Consider the following 13236-nt stretch of genomic DNA (forward strand, 5'->3'; position numbering starts at 1 on the left):
TTACAGTCCATTTAAAATGAAAAGGACGGGATATTAATATTCATAATATGAAAAGAATCCATTAGCAATTATAAATGTGTCTTAGATCAATGAAACCTGTTAATGTCATTTTTTACAAATAAATCTATACATCTGCAAGTTGCCATAGCAACAAACAAGTTCATACTAGGAAGTCCTTGTTATTGATTGAAAGAAACTAATGATTATTTCGTGTGTGAGTGTTATATTAGAATTCAATTTGATATTCTAGCTGAAAGCAAACACATGCTTCTTTTACAATATTTTATTCTGTTTTACCAGCTTCTTTTGAACAGACAAATGTATTTTTGCCATGTTTTCATAGTAACTTAATATTCTTATATTTCATTTTTTAATCTGAAATTATAAATTATAAACTAAGTGTTTGAAATAAATGGCGTCTTTTTATATTTTCCTCGAGACTGTAAATGCTGTATCAGCATAACTGCAGTTCACTATTTATAGATTTAATCAGTTTGGAAATTCCCTAAACCACTTGCAACTTGTTTATACACGTGACACTCACTAAACAGATAGAACAGTCATGTGACACATAAGTTTCATGTCAACCAATAAAATTACGAAGAGTGTGCAAGAAACTTTAGCCCAATCTTATAAACAATTTAAAACATAAAAATAATATCAGTGAATTATTATTTCATCATATTTTATAACAGCATTAATGTAGTTACGAAGTTGTTACTTTGTCAGATAACTCTGACCACTTTAAAAATCGCTTAATAAGATATAATATTCGTAATTATACATATTCCGTTAATTACAACCAGCTCTTTCATGAGCTATGGCCAGATTTAATATCTTATTTTCACCGTTTTTAATGTTACTCAAATGAATGTTGGAAATCTGACAAAAAACATTTTTTTCTGAAAGCACCATGTTCAAATAAAGCTTACCTTTTATTCTTACCTCAATATATAATTGAAATTCAGATAACTAATGCATAGTAATTAATTAAGTCAAGGAAAAAATGAACGTCTGATTACAAAAAAGTTAAGTTTTTATTTATATATAATACTATTCTTAGTATAGTTTAATTATACATTCAAATTGACAGAAAAATGTGGAAAGTATCAAAATTATCGAATTTTTAAAAAGGAAGAAGCACAAAAAACTACCGGTAGTTGAAAACAAAACTACACAATGACCAAAAGTTCAATATTCATAGTCAACCATCAACGACCCAGCAACCCACCAACATTTATAAGCTAACCAAATATTACAGAAATTTAATTGTCAAATATCAATATAGCAAGATGTGATATAAAATAAGTCGAATTAGTAATGACTTTGATGTTTCAAGTTTGAGATTTTTCGTTGGAGTTTTTTTAATTTCTTTGATAATATTTATACAAACTAAGAATCCAAAATTTCTTCTTTTACAGTCAGTAAAATAACCTGGTAATGTCGGTGAGAAAACAGAGATTTTACTATCCCAAATATAAACTTGTCATTTTAAATATCAATAATTTTCTAGGTCACCTATTTCATGAAAGTCGAACGGCTATGATTATTTTATCAAAAGTGGCTAATCCTCAAACTTAATGATACATATTTACATGTAACCTGATATGTATCAATAACCGGTACATGTTGAAAAAATATAAACATACATGCAATCAACTTTTAGGCTTTTTGTGAAAGTAACTTTTAAAGGAGCTGTGTGGTTTGTTTGTTATTTAGGTGTTTAACACCACTTTCAGCTACCTTGGCTATATATCTTTAGCAGGAAAACTGGCAATCACACCTGGTCACAAGCAGGGTTCAAATCCACAACCTCAGAGTTATCAGGCTAGTGATCACCGTAAATATACTTTGCCATTTGCTATTTTTGCCAGAGCTGTGATGTAAATGTCATTTAGACAAGAATCCCAAACCGTAATTTAAACAGGTTTACCAAAAACAAACATAAAGTTTCATTACTTTATGTGGTCTCCCTACTTTAACTCTCTGTTTGATACAAGAATTTGCACTTGCTAACGATAAAAGGCCATTTGACCAGCTTCATTTGTTTGTTTTATTTCTATTCTTTCAGTATTTTTCTTCATGTACATGTACTTTACAATATCCCTCATAAGTTCATTTTCATACGATATAACTATCATCTGTAAGGTTTTACATTTTCTAAAGTATATGTTTCCTCATTCCGTTAAGTATAAAACAAAACATTAATATCACACCCAATTAAACAATTCTAATTGTTCCTGAAAGCTTCATTTTTTTAATAGTAGAACAACAGATTTCAATTCAAATTATTAAATTATAATTGTATGTAGCAGAAAAAATCAAATTATTTAATCATAATTATATGTAGCAGAACAAATTAATCTACGCTTCATATCAATTAACAAACTAAAATGTACGATTACGTTTTTTCAAAGCAAATGCTGAGTTTTGAAATTTTTACTAATGTTCTGATTTAGTAACATAAATTAATTTACTTTTGCAACTTTCAATAAAATAATTAAGGTTCATGTGTTAAGTGAGTATGCCAATAATAGATTTAAAATCAGTCTGGAAATTCCCTACTTGTTATTGTTTACTCACGTGGTATTTATTAACATACATACAGAGTTCGATTTGATCATGTGATCAACATACAATATGAATGAAACGCTTTTTTGTTTATTGACAAGAAATTCAATTTCATTTACAATTTGCGACATGCAAAATTTCATTTAACGTTATTCTTTTTGGGTATATCACGATAAATACTTCCGAAATATCTAGTAGTCTTCTTATTATGTCATAAAATGCCTTAAAAAATTATAATTTTACGTAACCTGTTTTAAATGCTTTCAAGGATTATTGGACATAATACAGTAGGAATGTGCAATGCAAAAAGAAAGTATCTTAGCAGAAGTAATATTTTGGTCGCTTTTCAAATTTTTTTCTGAATACCGAGTTGACAGATTTTATGACAAATTTTGTGACAGAAATATGACATTATTTCCTAATATTTTTCTTGCTTTTAACATGCACATTGATCAGTCTGCATGTGCCCCCCCTAAAAAAAAACAGGATTAGTTAATATTGCCTGCGTTGTTTAAAATTCAAAGAGATTTTTTGCCTTCGTTGTTTAAAATTTAAAGAGATTTTCTATAAGGATATTAGTATTGCAGTAACAATCTCTCTTTGTAGAGAATAAGTTTTCTATTTCCAACCAAAATAGATTATGGATAACTGAAATCGGCAGAATTTTTTTTGTCTCTTATCTGATTACATCATTTGTTTGCAGCAAAATCGTATTAATTTATCTCACATTTTTACTGTTGATCCGCAATAAACGTACAAAATTTTCCTGAAGCATGGTGACATCCCCCTTCCACTCTCAATTATATGTGCACTATTATATATATTTTTCAGATATTAATCCGATTACAATAAACATTGTGACTTGTATTATGTTAACTGACCCTTTAGCACAACTATACATTCATTCGGATGTTTGTACATAAATTTACAGATTTACGCTACACACTAGGGATCAGAGGATGTCATTAGTAAACATGAGGCAGAAATTACCAAGGTGATATTCAAAACACATAAAGTGAAGAAAACTTAACAACACCATGGCAAAAAACAACAAGAATGTGTCCATAGTACACGGATGCCCCACTCGCAATATTATTTTCTATGTTCAGTGGACCGTGAAATTGGGGTCAAAACTCTAAATTGGCATTAAAATAAGAAAGATCATATCATAGGGAACATGTGTAGTAAGTTTCAAGTTGATTGGACTTCAACTTCATCAAAAACTACCTTGACCAAAAACTTAAACCTGAAGCGGAACAGATGGACGGACAAACAAACGGAGGCACAGACCAGAAAACATAATGCCCCTACTACTATCGTAGGTGGGGCATAAAAATCAACAAAAAGATGAACAAATCTACAAAACACAAAATAGAAAACTAAAGATTCAACAACACAAACCCCACTCTAAATCAATTCATTTTCATAGTTTAACAAAATTTCAAATAAATTAAAAATATATCTTCTTCATGTTACCTCTATGCTCAATATAATTCAAAACTTCTTAAAGTAACATGTTTAACTTGAAAAGTCATTCGAAGAAATTAAAAAGAAAATCAATGATTGAAATCATTAAAAGACATTTGACTTTTAGGACAAGAACTATAAAAATATCCATTTCCTAAAGGAGGTACCACAAATCTGACCTATTGGTATGACAACCTGACGAAACATCAGAACCCCTTACTACATGTATAGCTGCCTAAAATAAAATGAGTGTGGAACCAATGCTGCATGTTGATCAAAGAATCGGACTATGGCTTTGTGTGTGATAAGGCTAAATCTTTTGTGCACTATTATCTGTCTAAACTAACCTGCCAAGCCTTGCAGATGGCAATTGCTTGACAAGTGGTTTAATGGTTGGAAATACTGATTTCATCCCTTATATATAGATTCCACATGTCCAATAACATCAGTCAGACGTTACAACAAGTTCTTTCATGTTCATGACTTTGACAGCTACAAAGTGGATATGTTTTATGTATCAGTTGATCCATATACATACATTGTGTATATATATAGCAAGAGACCCTTTTACTGGCAAAACACCTCATCTCCCCAATTTGGAGTTTATTCCATTTCAATTGTGTGTTCATGTTTGGCCTTTATTCTTACTGGACATATAAATTTATTTCACTAATATTAATACTGAGGAATATTGTCATGGTAGTTAATCCTATTGCACTTTAAATTGCAAGTTGTGCAATAACTCTTTTATAATATATATATATATTCCCAGTAGTACCAAATATTTCAGCAGCATTGATGATATTTAGTCCAAATTCCTGTTACTAGAATGCCTGCAGTACAGACGCAATATCCATTTCAACCATATTGTTTATATCTCGTCTTAATGTATGCAAATAAAATTTTTCTTAAAACAACTTTAGTACATACCAAACTTTGAGGACAAGATGCAATATTTTTAACACAGTAAAAATGCTCTACATTTATAGTATCTTTATAAAGGAAACTAGCAAAAATATCTGCAAATATTGCATTTTTATTTTACAAAGAAATTTACAAGAAATATTTGATACAATATTAGAATACTTCATATTTACAAGGTTAAATTTAAACAGATCATGTTTAAAAATTTTCTGCATTTTCCTTTCTTCCACATAAAATTACTTTGAATTCAGAAATTTTTGCATGCATTTATTATTGTGATTGTCAGACAATTGCCATGGCGGTCGAGTATAGTAAAACTTTCAGGTCAGATCGGGTACATTGAAATAACAGACAATTAACGACAAATAATCCAATGATGTGTAGTCTTGTTGTTAAAGAAAATATACAAGTAAATTGACTAATCTATGATTTATTAAAATTCCATTCCAGGCAAATATTTACATTATATACAGTTTACAAAATGTATGATTCAAAGATTCATCGGTATATCACTTTCACACGTTATCACAAACGAATTGCATTACATTCCGTATAAAAAAATAAGCAACATTGTCCAATACTGTGCACACAAAAAAAAACGTGCATAGTGTCCAATACTATGCCGACAAAACCACGCAACAGTGTCTAATACTGTGCGGACAAAAACCACGCATCAGTGTCCAATACTGTGCGGTCAAAAACCACGCAACAGTGTCCAATACTGTGCTGAAAAAATATCAAAACTAAATACAAATGAATAGTAATGTAGCACAACTTTCTATGAATCTATAAAGGTCCTCCCAAGATCTGCCAAAATCTGCCCAGAATCTGCCTAGATAACAAAATCCTTTTTAACGTTTCATATTGTATAATTCTTTTCTCGCCTTCAATTCTTCTCAACACTAAAACAGGGGCCCTTATATACCCATCATCTCCAAATATTCTCCAACTGACCTAAATAATCTCCAAATATTCTCCAACTGACCTAAATAATCTCCAACTCTTTGTTTACAAAAACAAAACATATAAATCATATAAAAGTATTTACTATGTGACCTAGAGAACATGCTATGCTAATCTTTTATTGCAGGATAGCCATTTGACTTAATGACTTTAACAGACAAAAACTTTAATATGACAAAATTAATAATAGTAGAAGATAAAATAACACTCTAACAGAATGGTCAAATGTGACATTAATTATTGCAAGAATAAAAACCTGGCAAACATTTCTGACTGTTACAGTACACAAACTACAATGTATCAACAAAAACATCTAAAAGAAAAAATTGATAAACTTATTACAAAAATGCAATTACTCCAAGATTAACGTTCTCATTTTGAAGAGAAATTGATTTCCCTGACGAGAACCTACTGAATTGGTATAAAATTCAAGAATTCAAAAGGAAAAACAAAGGCATACATTACCACTTTAACTCCTTCGCATAAAATGCAAAGCTACCGCCTTTTATAATTCCAAATCAAATAGGATAAAACTATTATTGCTGCAAGAATCCCTTTTAAACAATGTCTTCTGCAGTAAGATATTTCATTCATGAAAATTTTAATGAATCAGAGAGAAACCTGAAAAGCATCTTTAAAACAAATGAGCCTTCAAGAGAAGACATTATTAACAATACAGTTGGTCTATTTTCAGATACAAAATGTCATCTTTTTCTTTAGATATATCACAACATCAAAAATACATTACATGTTATATATTATCACTTTCAATTTAGTACTATTTTTATCTCTCTTTAAATTATCATGGTAGAAAAAAATGGTTGTCTTCTACACATATTAAGCGTTACTTTTTCCATTGAAATAATTTTGTATACATTTTTTATTCCATAAGAATTTCGCAGTCAATTATAATGAAACAACTTAGGGAATAAATACATATGATATCAAATCAATACTGTCAAACTTGGTAAATAAAAACATTGAAATTACATTTCCATTGACCTTACCGATATGTTTAACCCTGTCCTATATTTAGAATTGGAATGAAAGACCAATACTATGTTTATATGTGTATCTTCACTATCAAACAATAGGTTTTAAAAGAACGTTATCAATATGTAATCATGAATAATCTTAATTTTGTGTTTTTCTTTATTTGTATGAAATTGTTCAAAATAACCTATGTAGTAGCATATATAAAAAGAATAACGGAATTTAACAATCGCAAAATTTTTTTATCGTTATCGTTAAATATTGCAAATCAATGTATACTCTCGACAACTTTGCACGTTAACATTTTTTTGAAAAATTCAAACATAAAAAACAAAAACCAAATCTATCCAATATTAATTTGCTACATATTCATCGGTTTTGAATACACCTCTGACACCTGACATCGCTATATATAGATTGGGAAACCACATCATAACACAGTACCGTAAATCTTCTATAAGCATGATAGGATTGATAATTGTGGTGGAGTTTTTACACAGGTGCTAATTATCTTATTCATCACCTTCCGTCACAGTGCGTATCAGGTTGAATGCAGCATAAAGTTCATGGCACTCCTTCTTTTATGATTTTTTAAATGATATGATTTACGTATTTAACCTGAAGAAGATTTTTACAGTTTAAAACACCGATCTTTTATTAGTTTAGATGTTATAATTTAAAATTAAAGGCCACCAAAAGGAACTGTCCTAAAAAAATGAAAGAACAATAGATATATTTAAAGTGTACATGTTCCTGCCTTTGACCACATGTTGGGATTACCATTACATGAACATTTTACCCATGTGAGGTATAATGGGGAATCCGTTATCATATTGCTTTCATTAAAATTTTATTCACTACAAAGTTTGCACTTGAAAGTCTTTCCTTGGGTACCTTAAGTCGTGATCATGTATATGCATTTGAACACCAGGTATTTATCTTTTTATGATTAATATTTAGGGAGTTCATATAACATATAATAAAACAGTGTTCTAGTTTTACATATATCTATGTTTTCAAAATAAATAAAAACAATATACGACCACAAAAATTTTTTGCGGTCGTATAAAAATTGATGAGAAAAAATACAAAAAAGTATTCAGATCAGTTTAATTATATCAAATTTTTTTTTTTCTCTTTTTACACATGTACATGTATGTGTTAAGTTCACAATGACTTTAATTCTTCTTCTTTTTTTTTTTTTAAAATGGAGGGAGGGGGGATAAAATTAAACAATTTCAATTATAGGACCCTGCAGAGGCAAATAAGATGAAGAACTGTTTGGTTTATAGAATATAACAGTGACATATGATTGTAACATTAATTAATATAAAACTAAGAAGATGTGGTATGGTTTCTCCACCCGAGACAAAATCGTGTAGAAGTTAGCAACTCAACAATGAGCAAAATCCATACCGGATAACAAGCTAAATGTTCCCAAGGCCCCAAAATGACAAATCTAAAACAATTCAAACCAGAAAACTAATGGCCTGATTTATGTTCAAAACAATAAACGAAAAACAAAAATAATGTACAGCAAAAAATGACAACCACTGAATTAAAGGCTCCTCTGTGTATCATTACATAGACTGTTGTCCTCTTTCAGTAAATTCAAATAAAGGCAAAAATTATGAGGTCTTCTGCACTTTTGCCTCATACCAAAATTCCATTTTATCATAGGTTGGTGTTTAAGTGCATGAATAAAGTCTTTTTTTTATTTTGATATTTTTTTAATAATCAGGTGGTTACACTGTATGCTAATATTAATAAAATTAACTAAACAACATTAGAAAATCAGAAATCTTTATCATGTTCTGATTTTTTTTATTGTTTACTTTCCTCAGGAAATTTCAATTTTTTTTAATTTAAAAAGTAAAATTGGCTCAAATTCTCATAATCAAACACTTAAAAATTTGAGCAAACATTCACTTTTGCATGACGAAGTTTCAGAAATATTTTTCTAGTTTCAAAAGTAATAAGAACTGGGCATTACATGTATGTTACACTGTTATTATTTATTACGAAATTAAAAAAAATTAGCCATACTAGGCAGATCCAAGGTTTCCTTATAAGAGAAATGCAAAATAGCTTTACTTAAAAATGTATGTACATTTTTTCTAAACTGAAGACAAGGGCTGTACATGTAACTCTGTATACAATGTACATGTACAACTGCTGATACAGAGCTCACATTAATTTAGGTAACAAACACTCTTGGTGGTGAATTTTCACATTAAAAACTGGTGACTTTGGTGATTCTCTCTGAAATATCTTTCTGTACATGTATATTCAATAGATACTAACTGTTATTTGACAGTTTTCATTGGTTTTGTAATACCAGGGGTAATTAAATTCCAGTATTTTCATTCCCAATCGTGAGTAATCACCATACATGTAGATAATAACATATGTTTACTAAACATCAGCAAGATATCATTGTTATTTTTCTTACATAAATTCAAACGTGATTCCATGCGAAATATGCCAATATTTCAAGAAATGATCAGCTAGCATCTCTTTTTCCTTTTTTTCTTTGTAATTCCAGAAAATTTAAGAATGGGAAAGATGATTTTCCAGTTTTTGGTAACAGACATGTCAGAATATCTTTCAAGCAGAGGTCAAAAATACAAATGTGGTATATAATCTAAATAAATAAATGTTGAGTTAAGATTTGAGAAACAAAACATTCAAAACTGCTCCACAAGCAATATTAAAATATTTGTCTGAAAGGTAAAAAATTGAAATAATTTTAATTATGAAAAGAGGAATAGACCATATTCTTTCCTTGGCATGCATAACAAGAACTGCAGCAATGTCACAAAGAAAGAAACCACCTGATTAAAAATCATTGAAATCTAATGATAGAATTACCTTTTCCTTTGTCAAATTGCTGGTACTTCCACTGACACCTTTAGTGAGGTCTAATCCACTATCCATTTCCTTAAAGTCACCTTTCATAAGCCATGGATCTGATAATGAGCGATTTGATGGAGTCAAATGAAGAGAGTCATTGCTACCAAATTCCTTGCTTCTACTTCGGAACTCGGCCAACTGACGAAGTTTTGATTTGACAGAGTCTGATTTCTGTGATGATGCAAGATTTGATGAATTGGTTTGTTTGGACTGACTGTCTTTTCCTGACCATTCTGGTCCAAAATTGAAACTATTCATTACTCATGGCCTTCTTAAACTAAAAACAAAAGGAAATGATTAATATCATAAACAGTCAATTCTAGAATGTGTGAAGATCTGCAATGAAAAGTAAGCACAAAAGGCTTTTTTATTATACACATATTGTCATCTGAATTCTTTGCACAAGATGTTCATTTCGAAATATAAGATAATTGAATATTTTAGGGATCAACATAAGCGTGACAGCATGAACTGTAGAAAATATTGGACAATACAACAGACAACCATTACAACATCCACCAACACTCAACTCCTCAGAGAAAATAGATGTACAAACAAGGCAACCTAAAACAAATTGATTGGTTGATTGATTGATTGGTGTTTAATGCCACTTTCAGCACTATTGGGTATTTTGTGGCAGTAAACTTTTATTGGTGGAGTTGAGTGCACCTGCCACTTAAGTAATTTGAACTCACAACCTCAGTGTTTACAGGCTAGCGATACAGTAGTTGGACTACATTTTGTACTTAGACCACTCAGCCACTGAGGCCCATCTTAAACGAACAACTTTGGTGTATCATTGAAGTATACCCAGCAACTCTTATAATTCATGGTTCAATTCAACCACACATCTCAAGTTTATTCCATTCTGTCTTAGCAGAGCTGTCAAAATTCATTGATGTTTATTTCATAAAAGCACACACAGTGATTGTTTCCATATCACAGCTTCTTGCAAAGCTGTCAGATTGACAGTTGAAACTTCTAAAACTTTGTGTTCATAAATTAAGAAATTATTAGAAGCAAAGAGTCCAACTTCCTCGAGGAAAGTTGACCTTACAGCTGAAGATGTTTTTGCCAGGCTACTGTGGATTCATTTATCTTCGTGGGTACCAATTTTTGTGGATTAAGGAAAAAATGTATTTTCATGGATATTAGATTTCTTGGGTTTACAAAGGTCTGCATACAGACCTATAGAAAAGGTGTACTAAAGTGGACATTTAAATTTGTGGTTCAACTGTACCAGCGAAATCCACGAAAATAGGTATCCCATGAATAATAATGAATCCACAGTATTCTTTTTAGGTTCTTTTAGTCATATAGTCATATGTCCAGTATTTATACATCCCTGGCTTTCAAATTGTTGGATTTAAGTGTTCCTGATGAACATTAATCTAGAAAAGCTTTTCAAATACACAAAATTTATAAAGGGTTATCTTAATTTAAAAGCCTTTTTATATCTTTGAACAAGGCAATTAAAAATATTAAATCATTTAACCTCAGTTTGTATTTTCCATTGAAAAAGAATAAAGAATATAACTGATGAAACCATGATGAACATATATACGCCTGGCATAATGAAATTTCTTTTAACCCACTACTTTATTTAAAATCTTCAGTGCCTTGGCCGAAATACAACGATAAATTTCAAATTGCCTTATTGTTACTAATAACCTTGTGTTTTCAAAATAATGGGGGTTGAACTTTGGTCGTTGAAATGATGTTTGAGCTGCAATGTTAGTTAATCATTATTTGTTTCCATGTTATAAAATGATATTGAAGTTATAACTTATATATTGAAGAAAAGAAAAAAAAATGATAAGAATGATTTTTATTCAATTTCAATTATACAACTTTATACAATTTAATTCTCCGTTGATAAATTAAGAAACTATCAAGAAACAAAGGTCTCAACTCCCGCAGGCAAAGTTGACCGTAGATGAATTTGGCTTTCATTTTTATGTCCCTTTTACTTAGCTCATCACATATAGGTCTTGTACATTCCTGGGGCTCACAAACAATCTTAGGACTAAAATTGGTCATATGTTATACTGTATGTTCATGACTTACGAGTGTGTTTACTCGTAAGATTTTTTGTGAAATGAGTCGCTGTCTTTCAAATGTTTGGTTAGAGCGTTTCTGAAAAAGGTAAATCCAGAAAAGGGTTTTGGACACATAAAATTAATAAAGTGTTATTTTCCTTACATCTGGATGGTATATATCTGAACATACTACATGCTTTATAAATCAAAATCAAACAGCTGTAGTTCCAACATATGTTTGTCCATACCAACCTACATGAATTCATGAAACACTAGTTTGACATTTTAACAAAATTGTTGGCAGTGATGAATCCATTTTTTTCGTCAAAGTCATACCTTTGAATTCCAAAATGTATCTCTCAATTTCTAAATAAACAAATTAAATTAACAATATATTCATGACTAAATTAACAAATGAAATTACAATTTATTCCAGTTATATACCTGCAACACCCCCCCCCCCCTTTCCAAAAAAAAATAAATTAAAATTCTGTATCCAAACCTAGCAATAAACCTCTCAGAGTGTAACACCAATGTATGTCTTGATTTCTTATATATTACCGTCTATTATTGAACAGGGTGATGGTAAGGATCTGTGATTGTGTAATACACATACATATCAAGGTAATGTTCGCGTTTATGATGATATTTACGGTATTCGATTTACTATGAATGTAATCCATTGTGAGTATGTGTAAATCTATTTTTAGTTTTGTTGTTCTTGCAAATTTCACGCCTATTGAAAACTCGTTTTACTTATTGTGGCTATATAGGTCACCTGTGCGACACTAATTAACGGTGATTAGTCCGCAACGTGGGGTCATAAACGATAGTGTGTGATAACAAGATCAAAGGATTTCCCGAGACATGACTGAATCACCATATTGCGGACGTAAAAAACAGCGAAACCGGGACTATTTAGACTGGAAATCAGCAGTTTTAGAATATATAATGTATCTTGAATAGTATGCATTGTGTATAATTGGGGAAAATTCTCACCTTTTCTGTATATCAATCCCCAAACATCGTTCGTTCGTCAGATGCGAACTCTCACCCAACAATATGCAAATTACACAGACAGTCACGTGATTATCAATCCATTTCGCACTTGACTGACTGGTAAACGTGATCAAGCACATTCACATCAATTTATATATAAATGATTGGACGTTTTTTTTCTATTTTCTATTAATAATAAAGTAGACTCAAATAAATTCGGTTTGCGGTTGGAAAAAGATATAATCCTGTACAAGAAGCCGCCTCTGTAAGGGGGAGTAGGGGGCCGGAGATGAGAATATGCGGGGTGGGGGGTCTCTTTTAATTTTATGAAGTCAAACTACAAAGTCTACAGTTATTATAAGATTGG

At 30.5% G+C, this 13236-nt stretch overlaps 1 protein-coding gene across 1 annotated transcript in view; it reads right to left on the minus strand.

Annotated features, from left to right (window-relative positions):
• Positions 1-12949, minus strand: part of LOC127710228 (methylcytosine dioxygenase tet3-like) — a 47838-nt gene extending 34889 nt beyond the window's left edge. The window contains exons 1-2 of the mRNA XM_052215991.1: positions 12870-12949; positions 9790-10108 (exon numbers count right to left, since the gene is read on the minus strand). Coding sequence (XP_052071951.1) covers positions 9790-10089 — 300 coding nt within the window. The 5' untranslated portion in view covers positions 10090-10108; positions 12870-12949. The remainder of the gene's footprint in view (positions 1-9789; positions 10109-12869) is intronic.
• Positions 12950-13236: the final 287 nt, after the last annotated feature.

This window comes from Mytilus californianus, unplaced genomic scaffold, assembly GCF_021869535.1.
Source record: "Mytilus californianus isolate M0D057914Y unplaced genomic scaffold, xbMytCali1.0.p SCAF_7, whole genome shotgun sequence".
Lineage (NCBI taxonomy): Eukaryota > Metazoa > Mollusca > Bivalvia > Mytilida > Mytilidae > Mytilus > Mytilus californianus.